This window comes from Lucilia sericata, unplaced genomic scaffold (assembly GCF_015586225.1).
Source record: "Lucilia sericata isolate MDLA Ls3-8-SP2 unplaced genomic scaffold, ASM1558622v1 Contig000105F_arrow, whole genome shotgun sequence".
NCBI classification, from domain to species: domain Eukaryota; kingdom Metazoa; phylum Arthropoda; class Insecta; order Diptera; family Calliphoridae; genus Lucilia; species Lucilia sericata.
In genome coordinates, this window is record NW_023994137.1 from 648,176 (window position 1) to 670,000 (window position 21,825).

The 21,825-nt window shown below is 28.8% G+C and overlaps 2 protein-coding genes across 4 annotated transcripts in view; one reads left to right on the forward strand and one right to left on the reverse strand.

The window, feature by feature from the left end:
* The first annotated feature begins 98 nt into the window (after positions 1-98).
* Positions 99-4,469, forward strand: LOC119600138 (6-pyruvoyl tetrahydrobiopterin synthase). The gene is made up of 5 exons (XM_037950227.1): positions 99-335; positions 589-691; positions 878-957; positions 3,940-4,085; positions 4,154-4,469. Exons 2-5 carry the CDS (start codon positions 624-626, stop codon positions 4,361-4,363), a joined length of 504 nt encoding a protein of 167 aa, XP_037806155.1. The 5' UTR covers positions 99-335; positions 589-623; the 3' UTR covers positions 4,364-4,469.
* A 446-nt stretch (positions 4,470-4,915) lies between these two features.
* LOC119600136 (alkaline ceramidase) overlaps positions 4,916-21,825 on the reverse strand; it is a 21,308-nt gene continuing 4,398 nt past the window's right edge. The window contains exons 2-5 of one of the 3 annotated variants that reach the window (XR_005231123.1): positions 18,296-18,552; positions 14,247-14,384; positions 7,239-9,757; positions 4,916-7,156 (exon numbers count right to left, since the gene is read on the reverse strand). Coding sequence is in view for 2 of the 3 variants with exons in the window: in XM_037950225.1 (XP_037806153.1) it covers positions 9,439-9,757; positions 14,247-14,384; positions 18,296-18,552 (714 nt within the window). In the remaining variant the exon portion in view is untranslated. Of the gene's footprint in view, positions 9,758-14,246; positions 14,385-18,295; positions 18,611-21,825 lie in introns of all 3 variants that reach the window. The other 2 variants (XM_037950225.1, XM_037950226.1) reach the window with 2 other exon arrangements.

Here is a 21,825-nt window from a genome sequence, read left to right on the forward strand (position 1 = left end):
TTTCCAATAAGTATAAACTTATTGTACAAATAAAACTGATTGTGATTGTGTTAAATAAAAAACCGGTATAACAAAAACTACCATCTGGCAGCTCCCAACAAAACACGAAAAATGAAACGTCAACAAAATGATTAAACAATAGTGGAAAAAGAAGAAAAATATGTTTTTTGCTTTTGTGAAAAAAACAACGCATTGAAGAACAAACCTTAGAGAAGACAACAAATAATAAATTGGAATAAATTTTATTCAGTAACTGCAATTGCATCGAGTATATATAAATAAAACTAAAGCTCTTTTTGTGTGCTATTTATTTTAATAATATACAACCAAAGATAGTAAGTAGTTAAAAATAGTAAATTAATTAATAGAAAACTTGTTTTTAGAACAAAGTCTACTTTTGTTACAAGCCGAAAAAACACATTTCCGCGTGTTTAAAAAGTGTTATCATTGCGGTCGGTGGTTTACCTCGATTTAGAACTTTAGAAGAAAAAACATAGTTGCAACAAAACCACAATCTTAAAGAATTCTATTTATTACAGTTTACCTGTGTTACTAATAATAAAAACAATATATTTTTATTAATTACAGAAGATAAACAGATTTATCAAACTTTTTAACCAACAATGGCCCAACAACCTGTTGCTTTATTAACCCGCAAGGAGACTTTTAGCGCATGCCATCGTTTACACAGGTAGTAAATTAACACAATTTTTACATAAAATGTTTAATTTCTTTTTAATTGCGTGTTATAGAAATAGAAATCTTATAGCTTTTTTATTGTTGTTTGTTATTAATAATTTGTTCCAAAAAAGCTTCCCTTTCACTTTCATCTTTGTTTATTTTTTGTTTTACTGATTCATATTTTCTTTTTTTGCAGTAAACATTTAAGTGATGCTGAAAATGCTGAAATCTACGGTAAATGTAATAATCCCAATGGCCATGGACACAACTATACGGGTGAGTGAACTTATTGAAACCTATTAAGAATTAATAATTTATTCACACTTTGTCTCCAGTAAGAGCCAAAGAGATCGTATTTAAAAAAAATGTCTATAACTGATACAGTAAACATTGATATGTATAAAAATAGGACAACTTTTTAAAGCGTTTCCTTCACATTGGGTTCAAAGATCGAAAACTTTTTATTATCAAGAATTTAAAAAAAATTAATGGGTTTTTAAAAAAGTAAACAAGAATTTATGCGCTGTTTTGCCATAGTGTCAGTTATAGCAAAGAAATGCTGCTTATGTGGTGGGAATTTTCTATGTTTTGTTTGTTTTTCTTTAAGGTTTTGCCTGAATACTTAGAAATTATTAAAAAACAATAAACAAATTAACCATGGGCGTACGTCAATTTATAATTCTTTAATGTTTTAGAAAAATTAAAATTATATTTTCAAATGAGTTATAGATTTGTAAACATGCGGGCTCTAAAATATTAAAATTAAGTTTCAACTCTCATTTCTACAAACCCAGCATGATGTAATTTAATTCATATATTTTTCTTAATATACATATATACATACTTCTATTTATAAAATATTAATTCAAACTTAAATTGACCACTTTTTAACAAACCCAATTTCATTCTAGTTGTCGAACTTCCTAAAGTTGTTATGTTAAAATACATGACTCAAAATTTCTATATTAAAAACTAACAGCGATCTATTGGTTGTTAAAAGAAATAACTCTGTTACAAATACAGGATTCTGTCTCGGCTAAATAGTCAATTATTATTTAACGCAGGCATGGAAAATTTAATTTTTGAAATAGTATTAACTTTAGGTTTTATAGCACAAAATTAATTTTCCTCTAGACTATAGACTAGACTATAGACTAGACTATTGACTAGACTATAGACTAGACTATAGACTCGACTATAGACTAGACTATAGACTAGACTATAGACTAGACTATAGACTAGACTATAGACTAGACTATAGACTAAACTATAGACTAGACTATAGACAAAACTATAGACTATACTATAGACAAGACTATAGACTAGACTATAGACATGACTATAGACTATACTATAGACAAGACTATAGACTAGACTATAGACATGACTATAGACAAGAATATAGACTAGACTATAGACATGACTATAGACAAGAATATAGACTAGACTATAGACTAGACAATAGAATTGACTATAGAATTGACTATATCCTAGACTAAACTATAGTCTACACTAGAGATTAGACTATAGCCTAGACTATAGATTAGACTGTAGATTAGACTATAGACTAGACTATAGACTAGACTAGACTAGACTAGACTATAGACTAGACTATAGACTAGACTATAGACTAGACTATAGACTAGACTATAGACTAGACTATAGACTAGACTATAGACTAGACTATAGACTAGACTATAGACTAGACTATAGACTAGACTATAGACTAGACTATAGACTAGACTATAGACTAGACTATAGACTAGACTATAGACTAGACTATAGACTAGACTATAGACTAGACTATAGACTAGACTATAGACTAGACTATAGACTAGACTATAGACTAGACTATAGACTAGACTATAGACTAGACTATAGACTAGACTATAGACTAGACTATAGACTAGACTATAGACTAGACTATAGACTAGACTATAGACTAGACTAGACTAGACTATAGACTAGACTATAGACTAGACTATAGACTAGACTATAGACTAGACTATAGACTAGATTATAGACTAGACTATAGACTAGACTATAGACTAGACTATAGACTAGACTATAGACTAGACTATAGACTAGACTATAGACTAGACTATAGACTAGACTATAGACTAGACTATAGACTAGACTATAGACTAGACTATAGACTAGACTATAGACTAGACTATAGACTAGACTATAGACTAGACTATAGACTAGACTATAGACTAGACTATAGACTAGACTATAGACTAGACTATAGACTAGACTATAGACTAGACTATAGACTAGACTATAGACTAGACTATAGACTAGACTATAGACTAGACTATAGACTAGACTATAGACTAGACTATAGACTAGACTATAGACTAGACTATAGATTAGACTATATACTAGACTATAGACTAGACTATAGACTAGACTATAGACTAGACTATAGACTAGACTATAGACTAGACTATATACTAGAATATAGAATGGACTATAGACTAGACTATAGACTAGACTATAGACTAGACTATAGACTAGACTATAGACTAGACTATAGACTAGACTATAGACTAGACTATAGACTAGACTATATACTAGAATATAGAATGGACTATAGACAAGACTACACTATATACTAGAATATAGACTGGACTATAGACTAGACTATTTACTAGACTATTGTGTGGACTTGACTGAACACTGGCATAAAGGCTTGTCTATAGTCTTTAGACTAGACTATAGACCAAATTATAGAGTAGGCATTTTGACGAATGCCTGCTCAACATTAGGAGATAAATTAAATATTACTCTGGTTTCCTTTCACTCATATTAAGAAAAGTAGTATAAGCATTTAACTTAAAATAAGTGGTAATTTGCAATACTTTAATTTTGTGGATGGGTAATTTCCTGTCTCTGGTAAAAGACCTTACTTTCAATGTGCTGTGTTGTTATCTTCGGGATTTACATTCAGATTTAAACCCAGCTTAAAAAATATTAAGCAACAATCTGTTCGAAGGATTAATGCTATAATCTAGGATTAACAATGCTGTTTAAACATAACTAAATAAAACTATTAAGTATTTGGAAGCACATACATATTTTAACAGAAAAGTAAATAAAATATAGATTATTTAATTCTCTTTCTAGCTAATTTTATAGTTTTTACAAAGAAACCCTTTTAGGATTTAAATTTTTATTTTCAATTGTTAATCTTATAACAAGACTCTAGTTAAAACAAATTCATATTAAAACGTAATCATAATTATGTATTATTAGTTGAAGTAACTGTACGTGGTCCCATTGACATACGTACCGGTATGATAATGAATATAACAGATCTTAAATTGGCCATGGATGGTGTTATTTTCAAGCAATTGGATCATAAAAATTTAGACAAAGATGTGGAATATTTTCAAAATGTGGTAAGTTGGAAAATGTTAAAATTTAATAAATAATTGTTTAATTTTTCTTTAAATTCTCCTGTCCACAGCCTAGTACTACAGAAAATTTAACCGTATTCATATGGGAGAATGTACGCCAGGCGCTTAAACGACCCGAACTCTTGTTTGAGGTGAAAATTTATGAAACTGATAAGAATTCGGTTACCTATCGTGGACCTTATATACAAAATGGTCAATATTTTAGTAATAAACGTTCACCTAAAACTAGTTGCAATAATATTTCTTCTGATTCTGATTAAATATGAAGGATAAAGCAAAAAAAAAAAATCTGTTGATATTGGATTTTTTTTTTTAACATTTTGTTGATATTATATGATATACAGGACTATTAAACAGCTATACTTACTTACATACATACTTACTTACGTTTTGAATTAGAGAAACATGCTAACAGCAAAGAGAAAAAACATTGTGATTGTTTTGTTATAAAATGTTTTTATAATAATTTTTATTTTCTTTTTTTTTAATCTGCACTTTTTATTGACCAGTTTCTTGCTATTCCTTTCTATATATAAATAAATCAAACATTTTTATAATAATTTTAAACAATTTTAAGAAAATTTGCTTAAGTTTTTATAAAAGTCTTAAATAAGAATTTAAAAGGATTTGGTTTTTAAGTTATTAACACTTTATTTTGAGACTTTTTATTTTAATATTTTTCTATACTTATGTTCTTTTATTCTTTTAAATTCTTATTTAATTTTATATAAATTTTTAATTCTAAATAAAGTTGTTTCTTTTATTTTTTAATACTTATTTGAATTTACGTACAAATTTTATATTTGGCTTTTATAAAATGAATTTAAAGCTATTTTTTAATAAAAAAAAAACAAAAATATTTTGCTACTAAGTATTTCTAAATTGTTTGTATTTAGTATATAATTTTATTAAAAAATTAATAAAACTGCACATAATTCCATTTTCTTTTTGCCTAAAATTAAATATATTTAAAGTGTTTTATTTGGTTTTCGTTAGAGAGCATAGTTTAGCAGTCTAGTTGTTAAATTTTTTTTGTATTTTATATTTTATATATAATACTATGATATAGAAAATTGGGGTTTTTAGTTTAGAAAATATGTATTTAATAGCTAATATAACAAGCTCCTTTCTTTTAATTCCTTGTTATTTTTTAATTTAGCAAGTTGGATAAAATTTATTTTTATTTAGCTCATTGTACCAATTACAACCTTTGAAATGAATTTCATTTAATTTTGTTACATTATTTTATCTAAAAACTATTTTTTTTAATTATATTTTAGTTATTAAAGGAAGTTTTGGGGATTTTTCTTTATATTCTCTATGTAAGTTGATGATGATAGAACAAGTAGTGTGTTAAAACAAGATAGTCAATACGTATTTTATTACAATAAAGCACTGGATGGAATACAAAAAAGTACCAGAAACTTTCTTTTTAATGATTTTTATTCAATCAGTATGCTGCGTGTTTATCTTTTCGTTTCTAGGTTCAATATTATTAAAGTATCAAAAAGTATCAGATGAAGAATGAAGAAAAGTATCAAAAGCTTTACTCTTATAAATTTTCATTCCATCAGTATCCTATATGTTTGGTTATATGTTTCTAGGTTCAATATTGCAGAAAAATCATAAAGTACCAGTTGAAAAACGAAAAAGTACCAAAAATCCTTGCCTACAGATTTTCATTCACTCAGGACTATAATTGTTCAATTTTATGTTTCTTGAGTCAAGAAACATAAAATTATAGAAAATTCAAAAAGTACCCTTTGAAGAATAAAAAAGTATCAAAATGTCCCCTTTAAGATTTACTCAGTGCTTCAATATTATAAAAAACTCAAAAAGTACCAGTTAAAAACCGAAAAAGTACCAAAATTTTATCTTTTATAGATTCTCATTAACTCCCGGCTCCAAATGCTTAATTACATGTTTCTAGGATCTATATTATAAAAAAGCAGAAAAAGTACCAGTGAAAGAACGAAAATGTACCAAAAAATAGTCTTTAGTGCCGGAGTTCCAAGTAACACTCCATTAGCATATTTAAAGTTATTAAATCTACCACATTCTCTAATTTTATTAAAATTGGCTCAATGAGTTGGAATTACATCAAATTTCCCGTTTTCCCCTTATGGTACTTTGTCCCTATTGAAGTAATAAAAAAATTATTCCAAAATGTTGTACTAACATAATGGGAGCCCTTCTTTAAGTACTGTATAAGTCAATAAATAGGAAAGAATGTTTTATGGAAAAAGTACCAAAAATAGGTACCATTTTTTACCGCTTAAAAGTCGTAATATCCCAAAAGTACAGAATTTGTATTCCGGTTTTTTCGATATGTTACGAATATATTATAAATTTTATTTCTGTGTTCACTGTTTCAAAAGATATATAGGGTATAAAAAATTAGCAAAATACAGTTTTTTACGGTATTAAAAGGCTCGAATTTTAAGTACTACACACCAGCCCACGTATTATTTAAGTTATAACTCTTAGTAGCACAGAAGTAGGCCTTAGTTTCTTAGTTATAAATTGTGGTCCTTTATTATATTTATGACAAATTTTATTCCGATTTTATGATCCATCCAGGTACTTCCTTTATTGAACACTTTATTTAAATATTTTGTAACTGTGTATATTGACGTCTGATACATTTCTGGTTTATAAGTTATATGATCATATGATAATTTTCTTAGAGATAAAAAACTAGTTCGATATTAAATAATAATCACAAAAAAATATTTTTCATACAGTTGTTTTAAAATTAATTGTAAAGACATTGTTTAAAATAAGTTATATAATAATAAAATAATAAAAATCACGTCTATAATATGATCAGTTGAAGAAATCTTTGGTATTAGTAATTGGAAAAGTTTTTATAACTATTTAAATATATAAATTGGTCATGACTATCCGATAAAAACTTGTATAATGTATAAATTGTATTACTAACGGCAATGAATGAATTTTCGCAATCATCACTTAAAATATCATGAAGGATCAGTTAAGTTTTACGTTGCGTTACGTGACGTATCAGCTGATTTATGGTTTTCATACAAAAACTCAACGGCAATCTTACGGCCAAACTAACGACCTACACAGATTTCTGTAAGACAAATATGAATAAGGAGATTTATCACGTACCGGAACGTAGAAACGAAATGAGCCTTAAACCATAAATTGGATAAACCTGAGAGGTGCTTGAAATGAAAGTTGTAAAAATGCAATGGGAAAATTTATAAAGTAATCAATTATCGAACCAAAAAAGTTTATACAAATTTAGTTTTCTTCTTATACATTGTTTAATATGTCTGAAAGAAGGAAGAAGGTTTAAAAGAAGGTAAAATTTTACTTTAAAATCGATAGATTAGACTTTCAGATGACATAATACTTAATATAAAGTTTATAAAGTTATCTACGGTCTATTATTACGTTTCTAATATGACCAAAAACGGTTGTTTTTTTATCATCTTTACAATTTACGTGATTTGTTCTTAATAGTAAATTTTCCACTGGGTACTTGCTGTAGATAAGTGCATTAATCTTTTTAAATAATCTGAATTTTTTATTGGAAAGTTCTATAATTTCAATATGATTTATAAGTGAATATTATCAATATATATATTATCAATCCATAAAAGTTTTAAATATTGTACAATTGTAAATAATTTTTAGATGTTAAGATTTTTTTTATAAAATAATGGTCAAAAATTGCACAGGTCAATAAAATTTGAAAAATGTTGAAATTCTTACTTAAAGGATTTTCTAAATCACATTGGGCTTTCCAGATATCATGTCATAGGACTGAAAAAAACTCGATTTTTGGGAGGTAATATCAGCGCGATGACACATTTAGAAAGTTTATTATGTCATCTAAAAATTTAATCTGTCGACTTAAAAATAAAGTTTTTTCCGTTGTCAGCGCTGCTTAATCCTTTAGAAAAGTATACATTGGTCCCTGGGTTAAAATTATTTGGTCTGTATTATTTTGCCAATATTCTGCAAATTAAGAACTAAATACATATGTATGTATACATATAACGATAAGAGTTCAATATTCGTAAAAAATAAAAAAACAACAATAACAAATGAACACATCATAATAAGTATAATGCCACTTGTATCAATGACACTTGTCACATATAACATACACACAAACAAATAAAAGCTGTATTACCCAAAAACAAAACGAAAACTCTATTACCTACTTCAAAATATATACAAGCTGCATTACCCATAAACAAATACAAGCTGTATATCATTGTTGTTGTTTTTATGCTTTTAATTTATAATTTGTTGAAGAACTTTTCAGAGGTGGTCTCATACTTTTGCTTATATCTCCGTCATTTATGGACCGATTTAGCTAATTTTCAATAGAAAACTTCTCGAAAGCATGTCTGATAGAAATATTATCTTAAGATATATTGGGTCTTCAGAAAATTGATTTCAACAAAACATATAGACAAACAGACGGACATGACTTATTGAACTTCGCTATCTATAAGAATCCGGAATATACATGCATACATATGTATATATGTATGTACATAAAATTTTTTATGATCGAAAAATTATACGTCTGTAGATATTATTAAAGGAATGACAAACTTATATGTGCATATCTTTCTCACGTAGGTAAAGGGTATAAAAATTATAAAATTTTTGTAAAAACGTTTTAAAAATTCTTGGTAATCTGACCTTTGACCCTTTTTTATCAATTTTTAATTTTAACAATAAGAATGGGGAGCGCCCCGGGTGCTTAATCTATGAAGTTTATAAAATTTAGATAGATTACTTTTACATTTGTTTAACAAATTGAATATTCGCTTAAGTTGGGTTTTTGAAAACAGATTCCTGCAAAATGTTAATAATACAATTTACAAAATGTTAATAATACAATTTCGACCAATTTACATATATAATGTATGTAGTATATCTAACTATATAAATATTATATTTAATATAAATTCTATGTTTAATAAGCCATTATTTATATCATAATATATTTTCTTTAAACTACTTTATAGATTTTTTTAATAAAAACCTAATATAATTCAATCCTACTTATATTTTAAAATTTTTAATAAAAAAAAAACAATTGTGCAACATGTTTTTATATCACTTTTTAAGTTAATAATGATTTTTGGACAATTATTCACTTCGTTTTAACCGTAACAGACAATTAACAAAAATACTTCTAAACGAAGTTAGAAGTTTTTATATATTTTTTTAACACCAACAATACCCTAATGTTCGTTTATTTTTCTATATAAATCGAAGCATTGGATTTCCTGAATGTTTGTATCACTTGTTTATAATTTAAACTATTTCCACTTAAAGTTTTTTAAATATTATTTTTAAAATCCTTACCGGGATTTCGTATACTTATAAATGGTATACCTAATTCAAAATCATTAACGGGCCAATATTTAAGTAGCGGTCGCCTTTGTGGCAATTCGTTTTCCACATAGAAATATGCATAAACCACGAGTACCGTATATGCAGCTATAAAGATGAATACATGCCAGAAACCATGTAAGTAGGGAAAACTTATTGAAGACCAAACATCACAGAACATACGATCATTTATCCAACAGATGACGGCTATCAGCCAAACTGCTGTGGAGCGCAGACCTAAGCGATAGACACGTTGATCTTGTACTCTGAAAGAAGAGAAAGAATATGATTGTGAGATATTGAAATATTTCAGTTATTATCAAATTTTAAAATAATATTTTTTTACGTTTTAAAGTACTAAACTAATTTTCCCCAAGACTAACGACTAGGCTATCGACTGAGCCACGGACAAAACTATAGACTGGATTATGTACTATACTATACATAGAATGTGCGTTTCATACAAGATAAACTTTCAATAGCGGGTGGTGATACATAAGGAATTTGTGTAAATCATAACAACCCGCACGCCGGAAAGCATATTCTTGTAATAAATATTCTGTGCTATTTGCTAGACTATAGACTAGACTATAGACTAGACTATAGACTAGACTATAGACTAGACTATAGACTAGACTATAGACTAGACTATAGACTAGACTATAGACTAGACTATAGACTAGACTATAGACTAGACTATAGACTAGACTATAGACTAGACTATAGACTAGACTATAGACTAGACTATAGACTAGACTATAGACTAGACTATAGACTAGACTATAGACTAGACTATAGACTAGACTATAGACTAGACTATAGACTAGACTATAGACTAGACTATAGACTAGACTATAGACTAAACTATAGACTAGACTATAGACTAGACTAGACTATAGACCAGACTAGATTAGACTACTAGACTAGACTATAGACCTAGACTATAGACTATAGACTATAGACTAGACTATAGAACTATACTAGACATAGACTATAGACTAGACTATAGACTAGACTATAGACTAGACTATAGACTAGACTATAGACTAGACTAGAACTAGACTAGACTAGACTATAGACTAGACTATAGACTAGACTAGACTAGACTATAGACTAGACTATAGACTAGACTAGACTATAGAACTAGACTATAGACTAGACTATAGACTAGACTACTAGACTAGACTATAGACTAGACTATAGACTAGACTATAGACTAGACTATAGCTAGACTATAGACTAGACTATAGACTAGACTATAGACTAGACTATAGACTAGACTAGACTAATAGACTAGACTATAGACTAGACTATAGACTAGACTATAGACTAGACTATAGACTAGACTATAGACTAGAACTATAGACTAGACTATAGACTAGACTATAGACAGACTATAGACTAGACTATAGACTAGACTATAGACTAGACTATAGACTAGACTATAGACTAGACTATAGACTAGACTATAGACTAGACTATAGACTAGACTATAGACTAGACTATAGACTAGACTATAGACTAGACTATAGACTAGACTATAGACTAGACTATAGACTAGACTATAGACTAGACTATAGACTAGACTATAGACTAGACTATAGACTAGACTATAGACTAGACTATAGACTAGACTATAGACTAGACTATAGACTAGACTATAGACTAACTATAGACTAGACTATAGACTAGACTATAGACTAGACTATAGACTAGACTATAGACTAGACTATAGACTAGACTATAGACTAGACTATAGACTAGACTATAGACTAACTATACTAGACTATAGACTAGACTATACTAGACTATAGACTAGACTATAGACTAGACTATAGACTAGACTATACTACTATAGACTAGACTATAGACTAACTAGACTAGACTATAGACTAGACTATAGACTAGACTATAGACTAGACTATAGACTAGAGACTAGACTATAGACTAGACTATAGACTAGACTATAGACTAGACTATAGACTAGACTATAGACTAGACTATAGACTAGACTATAGACTAGACTATAGACTAGACTATAGACTAGACTATAGACTAGACTATAGACTAGACTATAGACTAGACTATACTAGACTATAGACTAGACTATAGACTACTATAGACTACTATAGACTAGACTATAGACTAGACTAGACTAGACTATAGACTAGACTATAGACTAGACTATAGACTAGACTATAGACTAGACTATAGACTAGACTATAGACTAGACTATAGACTAGACTATAGACTAGACTATAGACTAGACTATAGACTAGACTATAGACTAGACTATAGACTAGACTATAGACTAGACTATAGACTAGACTAGACTAGACTATAGACTAGACTATAGACTAGACTATAGACTAGACTATAGACTAGACTATAGACTAGACTATAGACTAGACTATAGACTAGACTATAGACTAGACTATAGACTAGACTATAGACTAGACTATAGACTAGACTATAGACTAGACTATAGACTAGACTATAGACTAGACTAGAGACTAGACTATAGACTAGACTATAGACTAGACTATAGACTAGACTATAGACTAGACTATAGACTAGACTATAGACTAGACTATAGACTAGACTATAGACTAGACTATAGACTAGACTATAGACTAGACTATAGACTAGACTATAGACTAGACTATAGACTAGACTATAGACTAGACTAGACTAGACTATAGACTAGACTATAGACTAGACTATAGACTAGACTAGACTAGACTAGACTATAGACTAGACTATAGACTAGACTATAGACTAGACTATAGACTAGACTATAGACTAGACTATAGACTAGACTATAGACTAGACTATAGACTAGACTATAGACTAGACTATAGACTAGACTATAGACTAGACTATAGACTAGACTATAGACTAGACTATAGACTAGACTATAGACTAGACTATAGACTAGACTATAGACTAGACTATAGACTAGACTATAGACTAGACTATAGACTAGACTATAGACTAGACTATAGACTAGACTATAGACTAGACTATAGACTAGACTATAGACTAGACTATAGACTAGACTATAGACTAGACTATAGACTAGACTATAGACTAGACTATAGACTAGACTATAGACTAGACTATAGACTAGACTATAGACTAGACTATAGACTAGACTATAGACTAGACTATAGACTAGACTATAGACTAGACTATAGACTAGACTATAGACTAGACTATAGACTAGACTATAGACTAGACTATAGACTAGACTATAGACTAGACTATAGACTAGACTATAGACTAGACTATAGACTAGACTATAGACTAGACCATATACTAGACTATTGCATAGAATTAAACACGCAGCGTCCTGATTGAATGAACATTTATTTAAATGGAGTTCTGAAAATCTATAAAAGGAGACTTTCTTGAACTTTTTCGTTTTTCAACTGGGACGTTTTTGAATTTGATAGTGAAGGGTATGTAAGATTCAGCACAGTCGAATAGAGAACTTGTTTTATTTCGTATGTGTGGTAAATGATTAAGAGATATGCTCTATTTAAATTTTCCATTCTTGCTAATATCGATCATACATTTTTATTATAGCTAAAGTTTAGTTAGTCTAAATAAATATAATTAATTATTTGTGACGCCATTCCAATGACCAAGTTTATTGCACCTGAATCCGAAGCTGTCAATTGATAAAATACTTATATATCATAAATTATGTTTAACATTTTCATTGTTTAAATAAAAACGTACTTTGCTGAAATACTTACATATAAATATACATATGTACATAAGTACGTACATACATATGTATATATATTGAATGATTAATAACGAATTTTTATATTATTTTAACACCACCCTTGTTTTCTGTTGAAAGTACAAAACAAAGGTGTTTTCTATGATAAATAAATATTTACAAAAATTTGTATTAATATGTTGTTTTTAAAACAAATACGAAAATTATAGATAAAACTTTTCAAAGAAAATTTATTAACGCAAGTTCAATAAAAGTCACGTTCATAAAATTGTACCTTTGAACGATCAATATCTCACGACATGTTTAGGTTTCGAAACCAAGTCACATTTTGAATATGTTCATCAAACAAATCCAAACATGTCGTGAGATTTTGATCATAATTTTATTAACGTGACTTATCTATAGATGTTTAATTTGATTCTATTTCGAATTAATTCGGTCAAAATATTCGATCTCTTGTAGCACCTATATCACATAAAGATGTTACAAAATACAAAAAATTTGAATGTACATATCTATATCATCCCTTAGTTTCACAGAATATTCATGATCTGCCGAAAGGTTAAAGTAGTTTTTATTTCCAAATTTGGTAAAAGGACGAGTCACGAGAAGACAAAAGATTTTCTTCATCCAATTAGTCTTTCATCTTTTTCAAAAAGTTGAAATATCTTAGTGGAAGCCCATCATTGTGTACTCATATGTAGAAATCAATGAATAGGACAGAATGTTTAATGAAAAAAGTATCAAAACTAGTACAATTTTCAGCCCTTAAACGTCAAACTTTAAGTTTAGATATCTAGAAAACTAGATGTGATAAATACATTTAGGCATCAGTTTCGAATTTGGTGTAGCTTTATGACTTACATAATTTAGTCCATGGGTTTTGATGTTTTCAATTTAGAAACTTTGTAGACCAGTGTTACCTTTAGCCTATCAAATATTAGTACGTCTAGTTTTATGTATAATTCTTAATATTTAATCTACCAAAAACAAAAAAAACTTACCTCTTTAATTCTTTGTATAACATGACCATGGTAGGTACACCCATACCCATTAATACAAAAGCATTAACTATAGGCTTCCATATGGAGAGTCCTGTTGCTGTTAGTGCGAATACAAACATTAGTACACTAAAAAGACGTCTATAAAACCAGAGAAAATATATTTAAGGTTATTGTTAGAATTGTTATGGTTTTTTATTGGAAAACTATTAAGTAAATTAAGTATGATTAGAAGGGTTTTTTCTAGCAACTAAAATTATTCTACTACGTCACAGTATGTATAGCAAAAAGATAAATACATACATATGTACATTAGGGATATAACTATTTTCATTCTTTACAAATATGCAAGTTGGCATATCATAGTCGAATAGAGTATTAAAAACTATGAGAAACTAAATTATTATTTTTTCGCGCTTGGTAAAAAAGTTCACGCAACAAATGTCTGTCCGTCTGTTTTTTAAAATCAGTTTTTTGAAGGCTCCATATGTCTTCGGAATCCAAATCTTTGATAATTAATTTAAATATGCTTTTAAGTATTTAGTTGTTTAAAACCAGTAAAATCGGTCCATAAGAATCGGAGATATGGTCAAAACAAATATTATCAACATATAACTTTTTGTGCACTTTTTGATTTAGGGATGTAAAATAGTATATTTGCGAAAAATCAAAAAGTTCGGAGATATAGGCAATGATGAGTGGCGATGTGACAAAAATATACTTCTAGGTAGAAATGCCCATATATAAATATTTTAATCTTAAAATTAAAAAAAATTTGGTTTATATTAGAAATTGGGGTTGGTGCGTGATGTTTTTGATTTCAAATGACCTAACAAAAATATTTTCAATAATTATACAACATTGGCCATCTCGTGGTGGTATGCCAAAAATTTCGCCAAATTAGTTATATCCCTAATGTACATACATATGTATGTACGTAAACCGCAATGACTTTAATTTACATGGGAAAATATAAGATGGGAATATGTTTATACCCTATACTACTAAATCTATAGTTTTGATTATTGTCTATAGTCTAGTCTATAGTCTAGTCTATAGTCTAGTCTATAGTCTAGTCTATAGTCTAGTCTATAGTCTAGTCTATAGTCTAGTCTGTATAGTCTAGTCTATATAGTCTAGTCTATAGTCTAGTCTATAGTCTAGTCTATAGTCTAGTCTATAGTCTAGTCTATAGTCTAGTCTATAGTCTAGTCTATAGTCTAGTCTATAGTCTAGTCTATAGTCTAGTCTATAGTCTAGTCTATAGTCTAGTCTATAGTCTAGTCTATAGTCTAGTCTATAGTCTAGTCTATAGTCTAGTCTATAGTCTAGTCTATAGTCTAGTCTATAGTCTATAGTCTAGTCTATAGTCTAGTCTATAGTCTAGTCTAGTCTAGTCTATAGTCTAGTCTATAGTCTAGTCTAGTCTAGTCTATAGTCTAGTCTATAGTCTAGTCTATAGCTAGTCTAGTCTAGTCTATAGTCTACTATAGCTAGTCTATAGTCTAGTCTAGTCTAGTCTATAGTCTAGTCTATAGTCTAGTCTAAGTCTAGTCTATAGTCTAGTCTATAGTCTAGTCTATAGTCTATCTATAGTCTAGTCTATAGTCTAGTCTATAGTCTAGTCTATAGTCTAGTCATAGTCTAGTCTATAGTCTAGTCTATAGTCTAGTCTTAGTCTAGTCTATAGTCTAGTCTATAGTCTAGTCTATAGTCTAGTCTATAGTCTAGTCTATAGTCTAGTCTATAGTCTCTATAGTCTAGTCTATAGTCTAGTCTATAGTCTAGTCTATAGTCTAGTCTATAGTCTAGTCTATAGTCTAGTCTATAGTCTAGTCTATAGTCTAGTCTATAGTCTAGTCTATAGTCTAGTCTATAGTCTAGTCTATAGTCTAGTCTATAGTCTAGTCTATAGTCTAGTCTATAGTCTAGTCTATAGTCTAGTCTATAGTCTAGTCTATAGTCTAGTCTATAGTCTAGTCTATAGTCTAGTCTATAGTCTAGTCTATAGTCTAGTCTATAGTCTAGTCTATAGTCTAGTCTATAGTCTAGTCTATAGTCTAGTCTATAGTCTAGTCTATAGTCTAGTCTATAGTCTAGTCTATAGTCTAGTATAGTCTAGTCTATAGTCTAGTCTAGTCTAGTCTATAGTCTAGTCTATAGTCTAGTCTATAGTCTAGTCTATAGTCTAGTATAGTCTAGTCTATAGTCTAGTCTAGTCTAGTCTATAGTCTAGTCTATAGTCGAGTATGTAGGATAGCTAGAGGCATTTAGCGATTTCGAATATTTTCTAATTCAATGAATTTCCCTGCCAAAATATGAATCAAATTTATGTTTCAAATGTTTCAAAATTAAATGAGATTTACATCGATAAATCGATGTACACTATCGGACAAAATAAAGTGCAAAAGTAAATTCACTTCTTTGTCGGACAAAATAAAGTGTAAATTTTATATAGCATTATTTAAATTTCTTGTATATCAAAATTGTTTATATATTTTGGTTCTGATTTGCATATCTGGATATACTTAAGCCATTTTGGTAATTTTTCCCCCATTGTTTTTCGTAATCGCCTCCCCTTCCCCTTGCTTTCCCCATATGATTATTTTCAAAAGAAATCCGTTTTTGATTACTATTCCATCGGAATTTTTTGATCAATTGTGGCCCAAAATTAATCTATTGGATTTAGGGCGGTGCTCTGAGCAACTTATTCCAATTTTTCAGTGTTCTTTCCTACAGTAATGTTATTTTTTAACTTTATCAAGTGCTTAAGCTTATTATCTTGCCGAGATATAAAGTTGAACAAGTCCATTTCGAAGGCACTGATCTTAAAATTTGACGGTAATGTGCTCACATGGTGTTTACTGGAGCTTTTTGAATAAATTTCCCCTAGGTTCCCCACACCTAACGTTAAAAATTGGACACATACGAAGAGTCAACTTAACCATATTTTCAATCTTTCACCAACATATTTAAAAGCATGGATATTTTTTTCGATTTTAGTATTTAATTTTGTATTTTTTAGCTCAAATTTGCGTAATTGGTTTTAAAATGTGGACAATGAGTGTGAATTTAGCCCAATATTTTAAAAACCATACCCCAGGTTTTAAACATTATGGTGGATGGCTATCGGTATTGTTACATTATTCAACTTTAGGAGCGGGAATCGTAGTGAAAATGGAGTAAACAATAACAAATGAGCAATTCACGAGCGTATTTAATACAAATTTTGAAATAAATGCCGTAAAAAGGGATTTGGGAGACTTAATGCCTCAACAGATTCATGGCTTCAAACACACGACAAAGGTTAAAAACATTTCTGTTTAAAAAACAAACACTGAAAAATTGGAATGACCTGCTCAGAGCATCGCCTTAAATCCAATTGATTAATTTTTGACAGCAATTGATTAAATATTCCGCTGAAATAGCGAACAAAAACGGATTTCTTTTGAAAATTATCGTATAGTGGAAAGCAAGGGGAAGGGAAGGCGATTGCGAATAATATTGGTAAAAAAATACAAAAATGTCTTAAGTTGATCTAGATATTCAAATCAGAATCAAAATAGATAAAAAATTTGGATATACAAGAAATTTAAATAATGATATATAAAATTTACACTTTATTTTGTCCGACAAAAAAGTGAATTTACTTAAATTTATTTATGTTATACAGAAAAATTTAAGATGGAATAATTTTGTTTTATTGTTATTTTTGTAGCATTGTATATAAACTAAATGAATATTAAAAAAAATCCATATTCAATAATCATTTAACCGATTTTTCGCTGAAAGAATATAGCATGAGCACTTTTGCACTTTATTTTGTCCGATAGTGTAGTTAAATAAAGTCTGAAAGCGATTTGGTATTGAAATTATTTAAACAGTTTTTAGGCGCTAATCCACTATAATAAAAAAATGATCATGAAATTATTTTGATTAAATGGAAACCGCTTAATCGACAACATTGATTAATAATAAGCTTTCAGTATATTAATTCAATATTTATTATTTTGAAATCCTAAGCACTATTTAAACAAAATGCTTAAACTTACCTGTTACCTTTACAAAATCTTGGAAAATATTTCATAGGGCAAAATAAAGAATATGCAGCCATAAATACCCATAATATGGCCAATTCATCCAATAATTGACCGATAAGACTTAAAGTAGCATGAAAATACATAGAACTAAGACCAACAATTATAAGTAGAGCCCAAAGTACATGAATGCCTTGCGTAACGAAACGTCCATATTCTTTGAATAGATACATTAATACCGGCGGCAGTAATAAAAACAGAAAATTACTTATCTATAAAAAAAGAGAAAGAAAGCGAAAAGAAAGAAATATAACAAAGATAAAACCACAACTGTAAAATATTGAAAAAAAAAGAAACGTTCAAAGTTTAAATATTTTTTTCAAAATTAAAAATATATAGTACTTGATTTGAATTGTTTAGTTAGCTAGTAAGTGCATAGTATTTCAAGTAAAAGATTAAAAACAAATTATTTAGAATTTATTATTATTATTTATGTTAAATCTTATCAACAATTGTTAAAACTATTACTAGCAACTGTTTTACACATACATGTATACATAGTTTTAGTACTAGTAAATAATTATTATCACTAAAACAAAATTTATTTTAATGTTATGTGAATTTAATTCTTTATTTTAAAATATTTCTGTTAATGAAAATGCTTATAAAAATATTAAATGTATTACATACAGATACAAAATCACAGTTTTGAAAGAACTGATTCTTTTAAAAAGAATGCAGAGAGAGCTTTTACTGTTCTTCTTGTCTATAGTCTAGTCTATAGTCTAGTCTATAGTCTAGTCTATAGTCTAGTCTATAGTCTAGTCTATCGTCTAGTCTATCGTCTAGTCTATAGTCTAGTCTATAGTCTAGTCTATAGTCTAGTCTATAGTCTAGTCTATAGTCTAGTCTATAGTCTAGTCTATAGTCCTAGTCTATAGTCTAGTCTATAGTCTAGTCTATAGTCTAGTCTATGTAGTCTATAGTCTAGTCTAGTCTGAGTCTATAGTCTAGGTCTACTAGTCTAGTCTATAGTCTAGTCTATAGTCTAGTCTATAGTCTAGTCTATAGTCTAGTCTATGTCCTAGTCGATAGTCTAGTCTATAGTCTAGTCTATAGTCTAGTCTATAGTCTAGTCTATAGTCCTAGTCTATAGTCTAGTCTATAGTCTAGTCTATAGTCTAGTCTATAGTCTAGTCTATAGTCCTAGTCTATAGTCTAGTCTATAGTCTAGTCTATAGTCTAGTCTATAGTCTAGTCTATAGTCTAGTCTATAGTCTAGTCTATAGTCTAGTCTATAGTCTAGTCTATAGTCTAGTCTATAGTCTAGTCTATAGTCTAGTCTATAGTCTAGTCTATAGTCTAGTCTATAGTCTAGTCTATAGTCTAGTCTATAGTCTAGTCTATAGTCTAGTCTATAGTCTAGTCTATAGTCTAGTCTATAGTCTAGTCTATAGTCTAGTCTATAGTCTAGTCTATAGTCTAGTCTATAGTCTAGTCTATAGTCTAGTCTATAGTCTAGTCTATAGTCTAGTCTATAGTCTAGTCTATAGTCTAGTCTATAGTCTAGTCTATAGTCTAGTCTATAGTCTAGTCTATAGTCTAGTCTATAGTCTAGTCTATAGTCTAGTCTATAGTCTAGTCTATAGTCTAGTCTATAGTCTAGTCTATAGTCTAGTCTATAGTCTAGTCTATAGTCTAGTCTATAGTCTAGTCTATAGATAGTCATAGTCTAGTAGTCTAGTCTATAGTCTAGTCTATAGGTCTAGTCTATAGTCTAGTCTATAGTCTAGTCTAGTCTATAGTCTAGTCTATAGTCTAGTCTATAGTCTAGTCTATAGTCTAGTCTATAGTCTAGTCTATAGTCTAGTCTATAGTCTAGTCTATAGTCTAGTCTATAGTCTAGTCTATAGTCTAGTCTATAGTCTAGTCTATAGTCTAGTCTATAGTCTAGTCTATAGTCTAGTCTATAGTCTAGTCTATAGTCTAGTCTATAGTCTAGTCTATAGTCTATAGGCTAGCCTATATTCTGGCCTATAGTCTAGTCTATAGTCTAGTCTATTGTATAGTCTATAGTTTAGTCTATAGTCTAGTCTATAGTCTAGTATATAGTCTGGTCTATATTCTAGTCTATATTCTAGTCTATAGTCTGGTCTATAGTTTAGTCTATAGTCTGGTCTTTATTCTAGTATATAGTCTAACTGGGGACAGGCATCCTTATTTACCAGGTTTTTGAAAGAATTTATAAATATATAAAGTCTTATAGAACCTTATTACAATACTAAAGGTTATAAAAGATTAATTAGTATGATCTGTTTTACTCTTTCACTATATTTTCATTTTAATGTCGATTTGATTTAACACACCTAAAGTAAATTTATTCTAATTGCTTTTTTGTTGGTTTATAAGTACGTGTTTTATTTAATTAATAATAAAATTAACCGTTTTACTTTTCATAATTATTTTTATGTGTCATTTTAACGCCAGAACAAAGTTTTTATTGTTATTATTTTAATCAACGCATTAATCTTTACTTCATATAAATATTTTAATACATAAAAATAAAACAAAAGCTAAAAAGACATTGTTTTAAATTAATAACGAAATGAGTGTAATCGTTGTAAGGTTGGAATACTTGAATAATATGTAGTACACCACTCTTCCCTTCCTTTATACGAAATGCATGATGTGAGAAAATTTTATAAAACTGCAAGTATAAAAATTTAAATTCCTCAACACAATGGGATTTTCTACTAGACATATTCATAGAATATTTAGTTAAAGCTAATAGTGATTAATAATTAAATGTTGCGAATTTCAACATATGCATTTGTTATTATTTCCACCAACAACATTTTTATTTAAAATAATTGCACAATATATTTTTATACTTTAAAACTAATAATATAATTTTCTAAAATATAAAATTAAATTATTTAAATTAGGAGTTCGCAAAGTATTTTGTTTTAAGGACTCTCTCCTCTCTAACTACCAAATATAAAATATTTGGGAAATTTCATATCAAGTGACCCAACTCAAAAAATCGATTTTGACGAAATTTGCACCAAGTTTAGTACTACATATTGAAAAGTAGGCCAGACACAAATTTTTAGCTCTATCAGTCCAGAACTGCTGGACTCAGAATTTGAATATTTTGGTCATACAGGGTTTTATTCAAATGAGTGTTAGCTATTTTTTCATTGTTTCCAAAAAACATTTCTTTTTAAAGACATCGATTTTAAAGTTGGGTCACTTGACACGAAATTGGATCTATCAATCATCTATCTATCTATCTATCTATCTATCTATCTATCTATCTATCTATCTATCTATCTATCTATCTATCTATCTATCTATCTTATCTATCTATCTATCTATCTATCTATCTATCTATCTATCTATCTATCTATCTATCTATCTATCTATCTATCTATCTATCTATCTATCTATCTATCTATCTATCTATCTATCTATCTATCTATCTATCTATCTATCTATCTATCTATCTATCTACTATCTATCTATCTATCTATCTATCTATCTAT